Here is a 13,802-nt window from a genome sequence, read left to right on the forward strand (position 1 = left end):
TTCTTCTTGTTCCCTTTTTGTGCACGACTACTTGACAAAGTGTGACCATCAGCAACCAAGGACAACCCACCCCACCTCTCAGGCCTTGGGCATTTGAATGCCCTCTAGGAAGTCCCCAGAAAATCTAAAGGAGCCTCATATCCCACGCTTCTTGAGATTAAAACAAAAACATATTCTTAAAAGATTTCTGTGTCTTTTAAAGAAGCCAAAATCCCACAGTTGTCACTACACGTGTGAAGAAGAGAAGAGAGAAGAAGAGGGATAAGGAGAGAGCTTATCCTTCTTGGTAATCTACAGGTCTGAGAGCCAAGTTGGATCACAATGGTGCATGCATAAAGATCAGGGTCTCTTGTGGATCAGGATTCTTAGTGTTATTAAGTAGATAAAGCCTAGAATCACCTAGAAAGAGTATCTGTTGGGGGAGGAGCAGGTTTTAGAGACAGGGTTTCTCTGTGTAACTGCCTGGCTATCCTAGAACTCACTGTGGAGAGTGGTTTGGCCTTGAACTCATAGAGATTTGCCTACCTCTGCTTCCGGAGTGCTGGAATTAAAGGCATGCACCACCATGCCAGGCTAGGAAGAGAATATTAAGGAAAGAAAGTCTAGATTAGGTTGATGTCTTTGTAGGGAGTATCTTTGTTGACTGAAGTGCCAAGACTCTACCCACCGTGGATGGCCGCATTCCCTAGGCGGGGGGCTTCTGGACTGTGTAAGAGTGGAGAAAATGAACTCAGCATGGGCATGCACACATTCATCCACCACACTGTGCTGTTATCCACTGTGGCTCGAATGTGGCTAGATCCTGCTGATGTTACTTTCCTGTTCAGGCTGTCCTTGAACTCACAGAGTAGGCCCTGCATCTACCTCCTGTGTGCTAGGTTTCAAACCATTCATCAAGATTCCCAGCTATATTGATTGATTGCTTGATTTTTTTTTTAAGAGCCTCATGCCTTTTTTAAAAAGATTTACTTATTTTATGTATGACTGCAGTGTTGCTGTCTTCAGACTCACCAGAAGAGGGCATCGGATCCCATGACAGATGGTCGTGAGCCACCATGTGGTTGCTGAGAATTAAACTCAGGACCTTTGGAAGACCAGTTATTTCTCCAGCCTGATTTAAATTTTTATTTATTAATTTTATTTCATGTGCATTTTAAAAAGATTTATTTATTTATTTTGTTATATGAGTACACTGTGGCTGTCTTCAGACTCACCAGAAGGGGGCATCAGATCCCATTACAGATGGTTGTGAGTCACCATGTGGTTGCTGAGAATTGAACTCAGGACCTCTGGAAGAGCAGTCAGTGCTCTAACCACTGAGCCATCTCTCCAGCCCCCCACATTTATTTTTAATCATATGTATATATGTGGGCATTTGCACAGGTGCATAAGCTTCTACATAAGTGTGCAGTGCTTGGAGAGGCCAAAAGACAGAGTTTGGTTGGAGGTACAGGCAGTTAGTTGTAAGCTGCCCAGTGTGAACACTGGCATGGGGCCTTTGGTCCTCTTTATGAACAGTGAGCATTCTTAACAGCTAGGCCATCTCCTTAGGGTTTCTTTGGTTGTTTTGGTTTCTTGAGATTGAGTGTCATGTAACCCAGGCTGCTCTCAAACTTTCTCTGTGTATTGGAACTCTTTATCTCTGTGCCTTCCCAACCCAACCACTGGATTCCCTATTGTGTGGAGTATAGAATATGGGAGACCAAATCCAGGGCCTTCTGCACGGGAGAAACTCTGCCAAGGGGGCTACAGCCACAGCCCAACGATACACTCTCTTTAAAAAAAGAAAAGAAAAAGAGAAGCAAAAAGTCTCATCCCCGGGCATGGTGGCGCATGCCTTTAATCATGGCACTCCAGATGCAGAGAACTCAACAGGGCTCCATGACAACGTCTCTAGTTCACAGACACTCCTCTTAAAGGTCCCATAACCTCTTCAGGTGACACTCGGGATCTATTTATCTTCTCCAGTAGGTAAACCGAAGGGGGAGACAAACCCCAACTTTTCTTCTTACTTCAATTTTCATGTGAAACACCTCTCAAGGCCCAGGGACAGCTATGGCTTCTGAGAAGACTCAGAGTCACCCACTGTCTCCAGTACTTCTGACCTTCAGCCAGGCATCAGGTGGTACATTTGGAGACAACCGTGTGTCAAGCAGTGTGCTAGTTTCCAGGGAATTGGGAACAAATAAATATAAATCTTCTTGGGAAATCAAGGTAGTGAGAACCACCAACAGGGAAATAAAACACTGACCATAAAATTAATTACAGCGATGTGAAGTATGATAAAACCCAATGTGAAAAGAAGACGAAGAAGAAGAAAAAGAAGGAGGAGGAGGAGAAGGAGGAGGAGGAGGAGGAGAAGTTGAAGAAGAAGAAGAAGAAGAAGAAGAAGAAGAAGAAGAAGAAGAAGAAGAAGAAGAAGAAGAAGAAGAGCTGCCCATGGGGGGCACCACTAACCCCTGCACAGAAGCGTCAGCAGGCAGAGCTCGACGTTCTAGGCCATTTTGGTCTGTAGACTGCGTTCCAGGAGAGCCAGTGCTACACAGAGAAGCTGTTTCAAATAACAACAAACACTCTGGGTGTTTTCAGGGTTTTTTCAACAGGGGACTCGAGCTAAGAGGCTTTCTGACACCCAGGTAACTCTACCCTTCCCCTGCTCAACACTTCCTCTGGGTCTTAGGTCTCAGCCACCCTCAGAAGACTGATTAATTCCTTCTGGAATACTCCAGAGTCTGTGCTGGCCTGCTGCTATGTCACATTCTTGCTCTTCTTTTCTCCTCCTCTTCCTTTCTCTCTCCCTCTCCCTCTCTCTCTCTCTCTCTCTCTTTCTTTCTGAGACAGGGATTCTCTATAAGTAGCCATGGCTCTCCTGGCACTGGCTTTGTAGTCCAGACTGGCCTCAAACTCAGAGATCCCCCTCCTTGCATCCTGAGGACTGAGATTAAAAGTGTACACAACCACACCGCGTAATTCTTCTCCTGCATCTCGTGGTATCCTAGACTGGCTTCGAATTCACAGCAGTTCTTCATAGGGCTTCCATGCTCTGGGATTTCACGTATGGACCACGATACCAGGGTCTCCTTGCCCCTCTCATCTGCCTCTTTTTGTTTTGTTTTGTTTTTTGCTTTGAGTGTGAGCCTCAGGATCTAGCTTAGCTGACCTGTCACTTGCTCTGTAGACTTGTGTTTTAAAGTGCCCGGATATGTTTTGGTAGAGTGAGGTCTGTTGAGGTGAGACGGGTGTGTTGGCAGGCCCGTACTGAGGCTCCCTTCCCCCTGAATGAAGTACCAGCCATGTAGGTATGTGAAACCAGATGTAGTATGGAATAGAGTTTATTTAGGGCGTGAGAAGTGGACTTGGGAATCGGGGAGGGGAGGGGAAGGGAGATAAGAGAGGAGAGAAGCCAGTCAGGAATACGTGGAGGGGGCTGGGAAGGGGAGAGAAGGAGAAAGGGGTCAGGGAGAGAAAGGACAGAAAGAGTAAGAGTTTTTTGACAGGGCGGACAGCCCCTTTTATAGTAGGCCGGGCATGCTTGCCTGTTGCCAGGTAACTGTGGGGCGGAGGCTGGAAGGAATGCTGACACAGACCGGGTCCGGGTCGATCTCCATTACAGACATCTGCCTATGGCTGGTATTTAAGACACTGGAACCACCACGCACTGCCTGGTTTTGTTTTTTGAGATAGGTTTTTAGTAGTGCAGCTTGGACTCAGACTATGCAATCCAAGCTCGCCTCAAACTCTTTAGCAACCTTCTTGCCTCAGTCTATCAGAGGTATGGACTTGTTTTTTTTTTTTTGTTTGTTTGTTTTGTTTTTTCTTCCAGATTGGAAGATATAGTCCTGCTGCTTTGAGCTTGTGGCAATACTCCGTCCTGCCTCAGCCTCCCAATGATAGGATGACAAGCATATCCAAGGCAGGCTTTGAACTTGCAGCAATACGGCTTTAACCTCCTTAGTGCTCTCTACCATGAGTCTATGGAAAGAGAAATAATGGGGGAAAATAAACCAACCCTGGGGCTAGAGAGAGGGCTCAGTGGTTAGAGCACTGACTGCTCTTCCAGAGATCCTGAGTTCATTTCCCAGCAACAAAATGTGGCTCACAACCATCTGTAATAAGATTCAATGCCCTCTTCTGGTGTGTCTGAAGACAGCTGCATAAAGTAATAAATACATCTTAAAAAAAACAAAAACAAAACAAACCAACTCTGGGAACCAGTCGGGGTTCGGGTAGAGCCGCGCACGCGCGCCGTTAGTGGCCCAGGCCCCGCTCCAACAGCGCACGAGGGTCACGTGATCAGTCCTGCCCGGAGGAGGCCATGTTGTTGCGGGGCGGAGGCCATGTTGTTGCGGGGCCCCCACGTGAGGGTGGCACGTCCGCGGGGAGTCACGTGATCGGGGTGCGCCGCAGCCGCCGGGGCGCACCCGGCGAGAGGCAGCGGCCGTGATGGACGGGTCCGGGGAGCAGCTCGGAGGCGGCGGTGAGGCGGGAGGCGGAGGACTAGGCCCGGTCCAAGGACCCCAGGACCCCTCTGGCTCTGGGCTAGGGCGGGAGCAGGCTGGGGCGCGCGGATCCATTCCGACCGGCGCATCCGCACCCCGAGAGCGGACATCCGCGTGCGCGCCCCCGGGCAGGCCCGGGCTTGTCGCTGGCGCCACTTCCTGCTGGTGGCCTGGGATGGATCGGAAGGCCAGCACCCCCCACCCCCCAGCTGGGGGTCTGTTTGCTTTCGGCATTCCGCCGTCTGGGTTTGCGGAGGAGCTGGGATGCAGGCCGGGTCCCGCCCCCTGTCCATCAGAAGCCGTAGCCGGGCTTCCCATGCTACTTGTCACTACTAGGGTCCCCAGCTCTGTCTCCCCTCAGGGTTATGAGCCTACCCAGCCCCCTGACTCTCCCTGGGACCTAGGAGTCCAGGCACCCCTTTCCTCCTCTCTCCACCAGGGCCCACCAGCTCTGAACAGATCATGAAGACAGGGGCCTTTTTGCTACAGGGGTGAGTGAGTGTGAGGCCCTATTGTGGTGGGACGGGCTTTAGGAACAACACTCGGTTCTCACTTTGTGCTCCTCTCCCCTTTTCCATTGACGTCTAGTTTCATCCAGGATAGAGCAGGGAGGATGGCCGGGGAGACACCTGAGCTGACCTTGGAGCAGCCACCCCAGGATGCATCCACCAAGAAGCTGAGCGAGTGCCTCAGGCGGATTGGAGACGAACTGGACAGCAATATGGAGCTGCAGAGGTGTGTTTCCTGGGACCCGGGGTACATCGAGGGGTTTCCTGCTACCTCAAGAACTCAGGCACTGGGCACTCGTGTCCTCCCAAGGGACTAGGTGTCTTCCACTCAACACGGAGAGTCTCTGCTGGGGATAGAATCCAGGGCCTGCTTACATGGTGGGCCAGCCCTTTACTCTTGAGCTGCACCCCCAGCTTCTTGCTTGGTGGGTGTTAGGCAAACTTTTTCTTCTGAGCCATGATTTTGGCCTCATACTCGTGGGTGCTTGGCAGGTGCTGTACAGTTGAGCCAGACCTGCAGCTAGTCGCTGGTGGGTTCTAGGTGCTCTTCTACCAAGCTGTGCTCACAGCCCCTCACCGGGGCCTGCTAGGTGAAGCTCTGCCTTTGAGCCTCTCACTGGTAGATGCTGTGCAGACACTACCATATAGCCGTGTAGCCAGCCCCTCACGGGTGCTTGCAGGTGATCTACCACTGAGCCATGCCTTTGGTAACCCCAAATACAGTCAGGTGCTTGACCATGAAGTCATACCTCAAGCCCCTCAAAGGTTTCCATGGCTGAGCCATGACCCAGCCCTCCACTTGTAGATACTTAGGAAAACATGCTTCTGCTGAGTTAAGCCTCTAGTCCACATACTCTTGAGGACCCTGGATTTCCAATTTAATATACCATTTATTTTCTTTGCTTTCTTAGATGTGCATTTTGTGTCCTGCCTGGTCCGTTAGCCTTGTCTTGTCTTAGCTTGGGCTGGTCTTTGTTTCCTTACCTTTTGTCTGGGGAAAATGTGGGAACTCCCATACTGGGTCACACGTCTCACCCAGAGTCTGTCTGTCCCTTTCCCGTAGGATGATTGCTGATGTGGACACGGACTCCCCCCGAGAGGTCTTCTTCCGTGTGGCAGCTGACATGTTTGCGGATGGCAACTTCAACTGGGGCCGGGTGGTCGCCCTTTTTTACTTTGCTAGCAAGCTGGTGCTCAAGGTGGGCAGCCACGGGGTCATGAGCCCAGAGGCGTACCCCTGTCCGGTCTGTGAGGACCTGGGGGTGGTGAGGTCCAGGGAATGGCTGTGTAGTAAATGTCTGTACCTTTGTTTATTCATTTAACAAATGTACTGGCCCTAATGCGTGATGGGCTGTCTACAGCATCTGACCTCTGCTCAGAGAAGTCTAGAAAGATTTCTCAGTGTAGGTGGGCTTAAAACTGATCTGGTGGCACATGCCCCTAGTCCCAAGACTCGTGAGACCGAGGTAGGAGTATCAGGGGTTGAAAGTTAACTGCAGTTAAATGCTGAGTTTCAGGCTATCCTGGACTACCTAAGACCTAGGTTTTTGCTTTTTTTTTTTTTACAAAAAAACAACTGAAATGGGCACGACAGTAGGCTTGGTGGTATAGCTGAGTTTTGGGGCCTGAGCATAGCATGTGTGAAACCTTAGGTTCCATCCTCCATCACCATGCAGACAAATACAAGAGGCTGGGACTGTAGTTCAGGTGATAGAGTACTGGGCTAGCATGTATGCTAATCCTGGGTTCAGTACCACATACACTAGCATGTATATTAGCATGTATGCTAATCCTGGGTTCAGTACCACATACACTAGCATGTATATTAGCATGTATGCTAATCCTGGGTTCAGTACCACATACACTAGCATGTATATTAGCATGTATGCTCACCCTGGGTTCAGTACCACATACACTAGCATGTATATTAGCATGTATGCTAATCCTGGGTTCAGTACCACATACACTAGCATGTATATTCGCATGCATGCTTACCCTGGGTTCAGTACCACATACACTAGCATGTATATTAGCATGCATGCTCACCCTGGGTTCAGTACCACATACACTAGCATGTATATTAGCATGCATGCTCACCCTGGGTTCAGTACCACATACACTTGGTATGCTTGGGACAGGCCTGCAGTTCTAGCACTTGAAGTTGGAGGTAGGAGGATCACAAGTTTAAGATCATCTTTAGGTATGGAGCAAGTTCAAGACCAGGCTGTGGCGGATATGTTAAGGTAGGAGCAGGGAGTGCTTCGGATCTGCTGCGGCATGTCTTACTTGTTATTTTTTAGTGCTGCCATCACATTTGGGACACTCTTGATTATCCTCCATGCCATCCCCCACCTCCCTAATGTGGTTTCATGCCTGAGCTTGACGGGTCTTCAGTATTGGAGGCAAAAAGGATAGTGGTTCCTACAAAATGCAGGCCAGGAAGCAAGCGTTGTTCTAGTCAGGAGCAAGGCCTGGGTCTGCCCGGGGGTGGTCTTACTTGGTCTAGAAAACCTCTAGAAAGTGACTTAGGACCCTACCTTTGGGTGAGAATTTCTGGATTAAGGCTCAGGCAGAGGGAGTCTATTAGAGAGTGACAGATGCGAAGAGGTGGCTTCCTGCCCTGGTGGCCGGTGTGCGCGATCCCAGGTACACTGACAACTGAAGCAAGAGAAGTTCGAGGTAGATGTGGGCAGTGCAGGGACACCCCAGCTCAAGACAACAGAACTGGGGGGGTCTTCACACGGGCCTTGAGGGCTTTCGGGCTTTTCCAGATTGCCAGAGTGTTCCTAGGGACCCAGAAGTACAGTTCTGGAACCCCACACCCTTTGTCCTTCCAAAAGAACGAGGGGTCTGGGCTAGAAGTAGTAGTCCACACCTTTAATCCCAGCACTCGGGGCAGAGGCAGTTGAGTTCTAAGCCAGCCTGGTCTACAGAGATCCAGGACAGCCAGGGCGATACAGAGAAATCTTTGTTTCCAAAAATAAATAGACGATAGATAGGTAGATAGATAGATAGATAGATAGGTAGATAGGTCAATCTTGTTTCTAAAAACTAGATGATCAGTCAATCGATAGATAAGTAGATAGATCAATCCAACCAAAACTAGGTATCAGTCCAGGCAGTCAACTGAAATGTTCCAGACTCCTAGCTCTCTTCCCAGTGTTTGCTTTGGTGCTGGGGGTGGAGCCCAGGGGCAGAGGCCAGGCCATTGCCTACTGTTGAGTCTTACTGCTGAGCCTTTTGGTTTTTTACCTAGAGGGCGCTGAGGAGTCAGGGTTCCTGAGCAGGTAAGTGAAGCTTCTTAGTTTGTAATTAATGGAGCTGACTTAACTACAGGGGAGAGACTGCTTAGTAAAGGCAGAGGATTAAAAGCAAAGGTTTGAGGTCACCTCTGGTCAGTGGGGGCAGGATTCGGTCCCCAAGTGTAACCTTCCCACTCCCTGCAGGCCCTGTGCACTAAAGTGCCCGAGCTGATCAGAACCATCATGGGCTGGACACTGGACTTCCTTCGTGAGCGGCTGCTTGTCTGGATCCAAGACCAGGGTGGCTGGGTGAGGCCCCTCAGGCCTAGCTATGACCCTTTAGTACAGTTTCTCATGTTATGACCTCCCCCCTCACTGTCATAAAGTCATCTCATTGCTGCTTCATAACTGTAATTTGCTGCTGTTATGAATCATGATGTAAATATTTGATATGTGACAACGAACTGAGATGTGTGTCCTGAGACATACCAGCCTGGTGCATCTGATACCCACTGACTTGGGCCTGACTTAGTGCCTTCCTTTCGGGCATCTTGAGTGCATGGCGATCCACGCCCCAGCTTGTGTTTCTCATCTATTTACTTAGTGAGATGTGTCTCAGGCTGTCCTCAGACTTGCTCTGTAGCTGAAGATGCCCATGAACGGCTGAGCCCTCTTCCACACGTCAGTCTATGAGCTGTTCCAGGCCTTGAGCAGCCTTTGTCCTCCTCACCCCCGCCCCACCCCCCAGGGTCATGTATCCATGGCTGGTCTGGAAGTTACTTTGTAGCCCATACTAGTCCAAACACATCATCTCCCGTTTTACCTTCTCAAATGCTGGGATTGCTGGTGTGGGCCATGACTTCCAGATAATAATCCTGGCTTTATTTCATTTTGTTCTCGGGGTACTTTTTACAATCATCAGAAGATAATCTGCAGTGGTCTGTTCTATCCTGCTGGTTCTAGAGATGGGATTCACGCCGACCGAGGCCTGGCAACAGGCACCTTTCGTGCATCAACTGTTTTGCTGGCCCTAAGATTTGTTTTTTGAGTGAGGGTCTTAAGAAACTTCCCAGTTGGCATTAGACTTATAACCCTCCTTCCTGGGTGCTGGGACTTTAAGCCTGGAGCTCCTTAGCATCCCTTCATGTGAAATCTCTTCTCCCTGCAATTTGGTATTGAAGTAACCCCCATGTTTCTGTTCTCAGGATGGCCTCCTCTCCTACTTCGGGACCCCCACATGGCAAACAGTGACCATCTTTGTGGCTGGAGTCCTCACCGCCTCACTCACTATCTGGAAGAAGATGGGCTGAGGCCTCCCGTTGCCTTGGACTGTGTCTTTTCTTCATAAATTATGACATTTTCCTGGGGGGGAGGGGAAAGGCATTTTTCTTACTTTTGTAATTATTGGGAGGGTGGGAATGGTGACCTGGGGGAGGCGCCAATAAACCTCAGGTCCCTTTGGATTGTATGTTCCAGTGTCGGCACAGCACGTAACATGCACAGGCACCAGGCCAGCCTCTACCTGAGGCATCCAAACAGGGACCTGCAACACCTTTCCATAAAGAGTACACACAGCAGCTGCCCAGCTGTCTTTAGCCCTGGGGACAGGAGCCTGGATTGCAGGATCCTGTTGATTCTTTAAGAACAGAATGGAGGGAGAGAGGGAGGAGGCCACCGGAACTGAACCAGACTCCTAGATGCTGATTACCAGAGAGGCACCAGAAGTGAAGAGGAAGCCATTTTAAGGAGATTTGGTCTATTTCTCCACCAGCACCACCCCAGTCTACGAGACTATGCCACCCACATTTATGTACCCTTTCCCCCTCTGGGTCCTTGTCCTCTATGGGTTCCAAGTTTTGTCTGTTTCTACCTTTACAGCCTTGTCCAGGCCTGTCGGGTTGGAGGCCAAAGGTCAGGCTCTGAAACACTGGTTAATGAGTAACTCTGGCCCCCAAATCAACAGGGCACCGCAGACATCAAGTCAGGAGAAAGATATGTGTACGATAGCCACTCCAGACCCATACAACTGCCTAACCACACGGAAAGGGAGGGAGTATGGAAAAACAGACCACAGCCCCAGGTGCAGGGGGACTGCAGGCTGTCAGCCTGGGTGTGTGGCCTGTGCCCCGCCCCACACCACCACCAAGCTGAGCTCAGCGTGACTCAGCAGTGTATTCTTCCGGCCCTCAGGCTCCCATGACCAACCTTTACTGTCCCATTAGCTCCCCTTCCATGATTCAGCAGGTCTTCTCTACCCTTCTCTCAAGCTCCCGAGGTTAGACCGTGATGTGAGCCTGTCCCGTCCTCGTGAACAAGGAGTCCACTGGGTTCCTGAATCCTTTATCTGTTCTGCGTTAGGCTCACAGTCTGTTCCTGGGGTCCTGAGTTCTTGTTCTCCCTAACAAAAGAGCAAGCTGCAAGGAAGCTTCTGGACCAATCTCCAGGAAGGACTCCCCAGAAATTCTCCAATACCACTATGCATATCTCTGTTCCTAGAAACCCAGGCACACAGGTTGCCCAGAACTCCAAAGTACTGTCTGGGCCTCCACGCGCACACGGTCACCCAAGGCTCTAGTTACCCTTCCCGTTCCTGCAGCCCACCTCAAAGGGCTTCCAGACCTCCACGGTTCCAGAAAAGAAAACCAGAACCTTTGTTCTATTGTGAATCTAAAACTCTATACTTCGGGGTGCCCCTTCCATTCCCTCAAGATCTCCAGAACCTTTCGATTACCACGCTTCCCCATGAAGTGATGTCCCTTCATCATTGGACACTTGGAGGTTATCTCTGCATTACAGACATGAACCCTACACCCTGCCCGTGCCCAGACGCATGTTCTTAGGCCCCCAAACTGCCTTAAGTGAGACACCCCCAAAGGACCTCGAAGTCATCCCCTCTCCGGGGGGAGGGTGGTGTCTCAGTGACCTGGAGCCCTAGAAGCCCGGGACTCCTCTGAATCCGCCTTCGAGTCCCGACCACCGCCCTTCCCCCAAGCCTCCATTTCACAACGGCCTCGCGCCCGAGGCGCGTGACTTCTCCCCACAGGACTGGGTGGGCGGGGAGCGGGATTTTCCTCAGCTCGGGATTGGTGGAGTATACTTTCCGGCTCCTCCTCACGCCACCGCCGATTGGCTCGTCTCGGGCCTCGGCCACCCCGCCCTCCGGAGGCCAGCGTCCTATAAAAGCAGCGGTCCTGGCCCGGGCGCCGAGCAGCGCCTTTGAGGTCCCGTGGGTCTGTGTCTTGCTTCAACAGTGTTTGAACGGAACAGACCCGGGGGCTCCCATCTTAGCTTCCAGCTGCCCTACAAGTCTCTCCAGTCGCAGCCTCCGGGACCATCTTGCCGTCTCCGGCTCCTAGGACCAACCAACACCGTCTTCGCGGTCTGCCCCGTACTCCGGACCAGCCATGACTTCTCAGATCCGTCAGAATTACTCCACCGAAGTGGAAGCTGCCGTGAACCGCCTGGTCAACCTGCACCTGCGGGCCTCCTACACCTACCTCTCTCTGGTGCGTAGTTCGGGGTTGTCCTCCGACCTGTCCCGCTCACACCCACCCTCCTGCGCATGCGCGGGCCTTCTTTGTTCCATCTGCGCCCCGGCCTCCCTCCACCCCCTCCCTGCCTTCGAGATCACACACGAACCGCCTCTGCCTCTTTGAGGGTTGCGGTTGGACTTTAAACGTGCTCGCCACCGCGTTCCGTTAACTCGTATTGGTAACACTTCTTTCTTCCCGCAGGGCTTCTTTTTCGATCGCGACGACGTGGCTTTGGAGGGCGTAGGCCACTTCTTCCGCGAATTGGCCAAGGAGAAGCGCGAGAGCGCCCAGCGTCTCCTCAAGTTGCAGAACGAACGTGGGGGCCGTGCACTCTTCCAGGATGTGCAGGTAAGAGCCAGGGCCATTGGGCACACAAAGCATGCCGTGAGCTTGCCATCCCATGGTTTTTACCGGGTTGAAGTTTGGAGGAATGGGGGTGGGGGGACAGGACGCTTGTAGACAGTAGGGTGTCACACTCTTGGAGTATGCAGGTGGGGCAACCAAAAGCACCAAAGTGCGGTGATTATTAAGAATTCGGGTGAGGATTGTTGGGGGTGGGGTGGGCTAGCCCTAGCTAGCATGGAACTCACAATGTAGACCAGGTTGCCTTCTAGTCCTTTAGTGGTAGAGTTAAAAACATCCCTATATTTTTCCTCACTGTATCCACTTTCCTGTGTTTTCTGGGCCGGGTGAAGGATGTAAGGTAGCTCTGAGGCTTGATATTTTTGTGTGCAGAAGCCATCTCAAGATGAGTGGGGTAAAACTCTGGAGGCCATGGAAGCTGCCTTGGCCCTGGAGAAGAACCTGAACCAGGCCATCTTGGATCTACATGCCCTGGGTTCTGCCCGGGCAGACCCACATGTAAGTAACTTGCTAATTGTTTCTTTCCTTCTTTGACAAAACCTAATCTGTCTGTTGGCTTTCAACTCCCACTAATTTAATCCTCCTGCCTTCTTGTGCTCTGATTAGGGAAGCGCCACACCTTGTGCTTGAGAACACGCCTGCCCTTCAGGGCATGTTTTCTAAGCCTCCCACTCAAACCTGTCCCTGTCTCCTTCCATTACAGCTCTGTGACTTCCTGGAAAGCCACTTCCTGGATAAGGAGGTGAAGCTCATCAAGAAGATGGGCAACCACCTGACCAACCTCCGTCGGCTGGCAGGGCCACAGCCAGCGCAGACTGGCGTGCCCCAGGGATCTCTGGGCGAGTATCTCTTTGAGCGCCTCACTCTCAAGCACGACTAGGAGGCCTCTGTGCCTTCCAAGGGGCTCCCTCCTCTACTGCACCAGCCGCCTCAGGACCTCCACCCAAATGAACCTCTAAAGCCACTAAACGCTTTGTAACTGCCCTGGAGCCTCTCCCAAGTCTTGGACCAAGAAAATAAAGCTTTTTGAAACAGCAGCTAGTGGTTTTCTATGTATGTGGGAGGGTTACATGGGAAGGGAGAGGTTGGGAAGCCACAGTGATAACCTTTGCCCTAGGAGGCTGCTGTAGCCATTTGCCTCCTTATTGTGCAGGGAAGTGGGAGGGCTTCAACTTGCAAGTTCAGAAATGAGCCAAACAAAAATAGAAGGCTAGGGGCTGGAGAGATGACTCAGCAGACGGTTCTTCCAGAGGTCCCGAGTTCAATTCCCAGTAAGCACATGGTGGCCCACAACTATCTGTTATGAGACCTGATGCCCTCTGCTACCTTCATATTTGAAAAATAGAAGGCTAGGAGCAGATAGGCAGGCTGAAGCCAGGGTTCTGGTAAATGCCAGTACAAGCCCTGCATGGAGCAAGGGTGGGGCAGCCAGGGTGGCTGGCCAGCTGCAGGACTCTGAACTAGATTCTGGGGTCCATCAAAAACCTGGGACCATTGCGAAAGTAGGAGCTAAAAGCATTGCAAAGGGCTCAGAAACATGGGGAATTGGTGGGGGTGGGGTTGTATGAAGCCACATGATACACCCTTGGCTTACTTAGCACGCTACTGCTCTGGGTGAAACAGTCACGTGAACAGGAAGATGACTCAGTACAACTA

At 51.2% G+C, this 13,802-nt stretch overlaps 2 protein-coding genes across 4 annotated transcripts; both read left to right on the forward strand.

The window, feature by feature from the left end:
- The first annotated feature begins 4,398 nt into the window (after positions 1-4,398).
- Positions 4,399-9,628, forward strand: BAX (BCL2 associated X, apoptosis regulator). 3 transcript variants are annotated; one of them, XM_080908786.1, is made up of 6 exons: positions 4,399-4,477; positions 4,939-4,990; positions 5,088-5,234; positions 6,072-6,207; positions 8,455-8,592; positions 9,440-9,628. In XM_080908786.1, the coding sequence occupies exons 1-6, from the start codon at positions 4,444-4,446 to the stop codon at positions 9,596-9,598; spliced, it is 666 nt and encodes a 221-aa protein (XP_080764912.1). In that variant the 5' UTR covers positions 4,399-4,443; the 3' UTR covers positions 9,599-9,628. The 3 variants fall into 3 exon arrangements, with proteins under 3 accessions (XP_080764912.1, XP_080764910.1, XP_080764911.1); XM_080908784.1 differs by having other exon boundaries at positions 8,455-8,559; positions 9,456-9,628; XM_080908785.1 differs by lacking the exon at positions 4,939-4,990 and having other exon boundaries at positions 4,411-4,478; positions 5,087-5,234; positions 8,455-8,559; positions 9,456-9,628.
- A 1,838-nt stretch (positions 9,629-11,466) lies between these two features.
- On the forward strand, positions 11,467-13,183 carry FTL (ferritin light chain). Its single transcript, XM_080908392.1, has 4 exons — positions 11,467-11,756; positions 11,985-12,131; positions 12,519-12,644; positions 12,850-13,183. Exons 1-4 carry the CDS (start codon positions 11,655-11,657, stop codon positions 13,024-13,026), a joined length of 552 nt encoding a protein of 183 aa, XP_080764518.1. The 5' UTR covers positions 11,467-11,654; the 3' UTR covers positions 13,027-13,183.
- The last annotated feature ends 619 nt before the right edge of the window (positions 13,184-13,802 follow it).

Source organism: Micromys minutus (assembly GCF_963924665.1).
Source record: "Micromys minutus genome assembly, chromosome: 32".
Lineage (NCBI taxonomy): Eukaryota > Metazoa > Chordata > Mammalia > Rodentia > Muridae > Micromys > Micromys minutus.

What these genes read in the sequence shown, in the direction of transcription:
- BAX (XM_080908786.1), top strand. Translation starts at nt 4,444, where the DNA reads ATGGACGGGTCCGGGGAGCAGCTCGGAGGCGGCG. An exon ending in AGCAATATGGAGCTGCAGAG is followed by an intron (nt 5,235 to 6,071) that starts GTGTGTTTCCTG and finishes CCTTTCCCGTAG; the next exon opens with GATGATTGCTGATGTGGACA. An exon ending in CTAGCAAGCTGGTGCTCAAG is followed by an intron (nt 6,208 to 8,454) that starts GTGGGCAGCCAC and finishes CACTCCCTGCAG; the next exon opens with GCCCTGTGCACTAAAGTGCC.
- FTL (XM_080908392.1), top strand. Translation starts at nt 11,655, where the DNA reads ATGACTTCTCAGATCCGTCAGAATTACTCCACCGAAGTGGAAGCTGCC. An exon ending in CCTACACCTACCTCTCTCTG is followed by an intron (nt 11,757 to 11,984) that starts GTGCGTAGTTCG and finishes TTCTTCCCGCAG; the next exon opens with GGCTTCTTTTTCGATCGCGA. An exon ending in CTGCCCGGGCAGACCCACAT is followed by an intron (nt 12,645 to 12,849) that starts GTAAGTAACTTG and finishes CTTCCATTACAG; the next exon opens with CTCTGTGACTTCCTGGAAAG.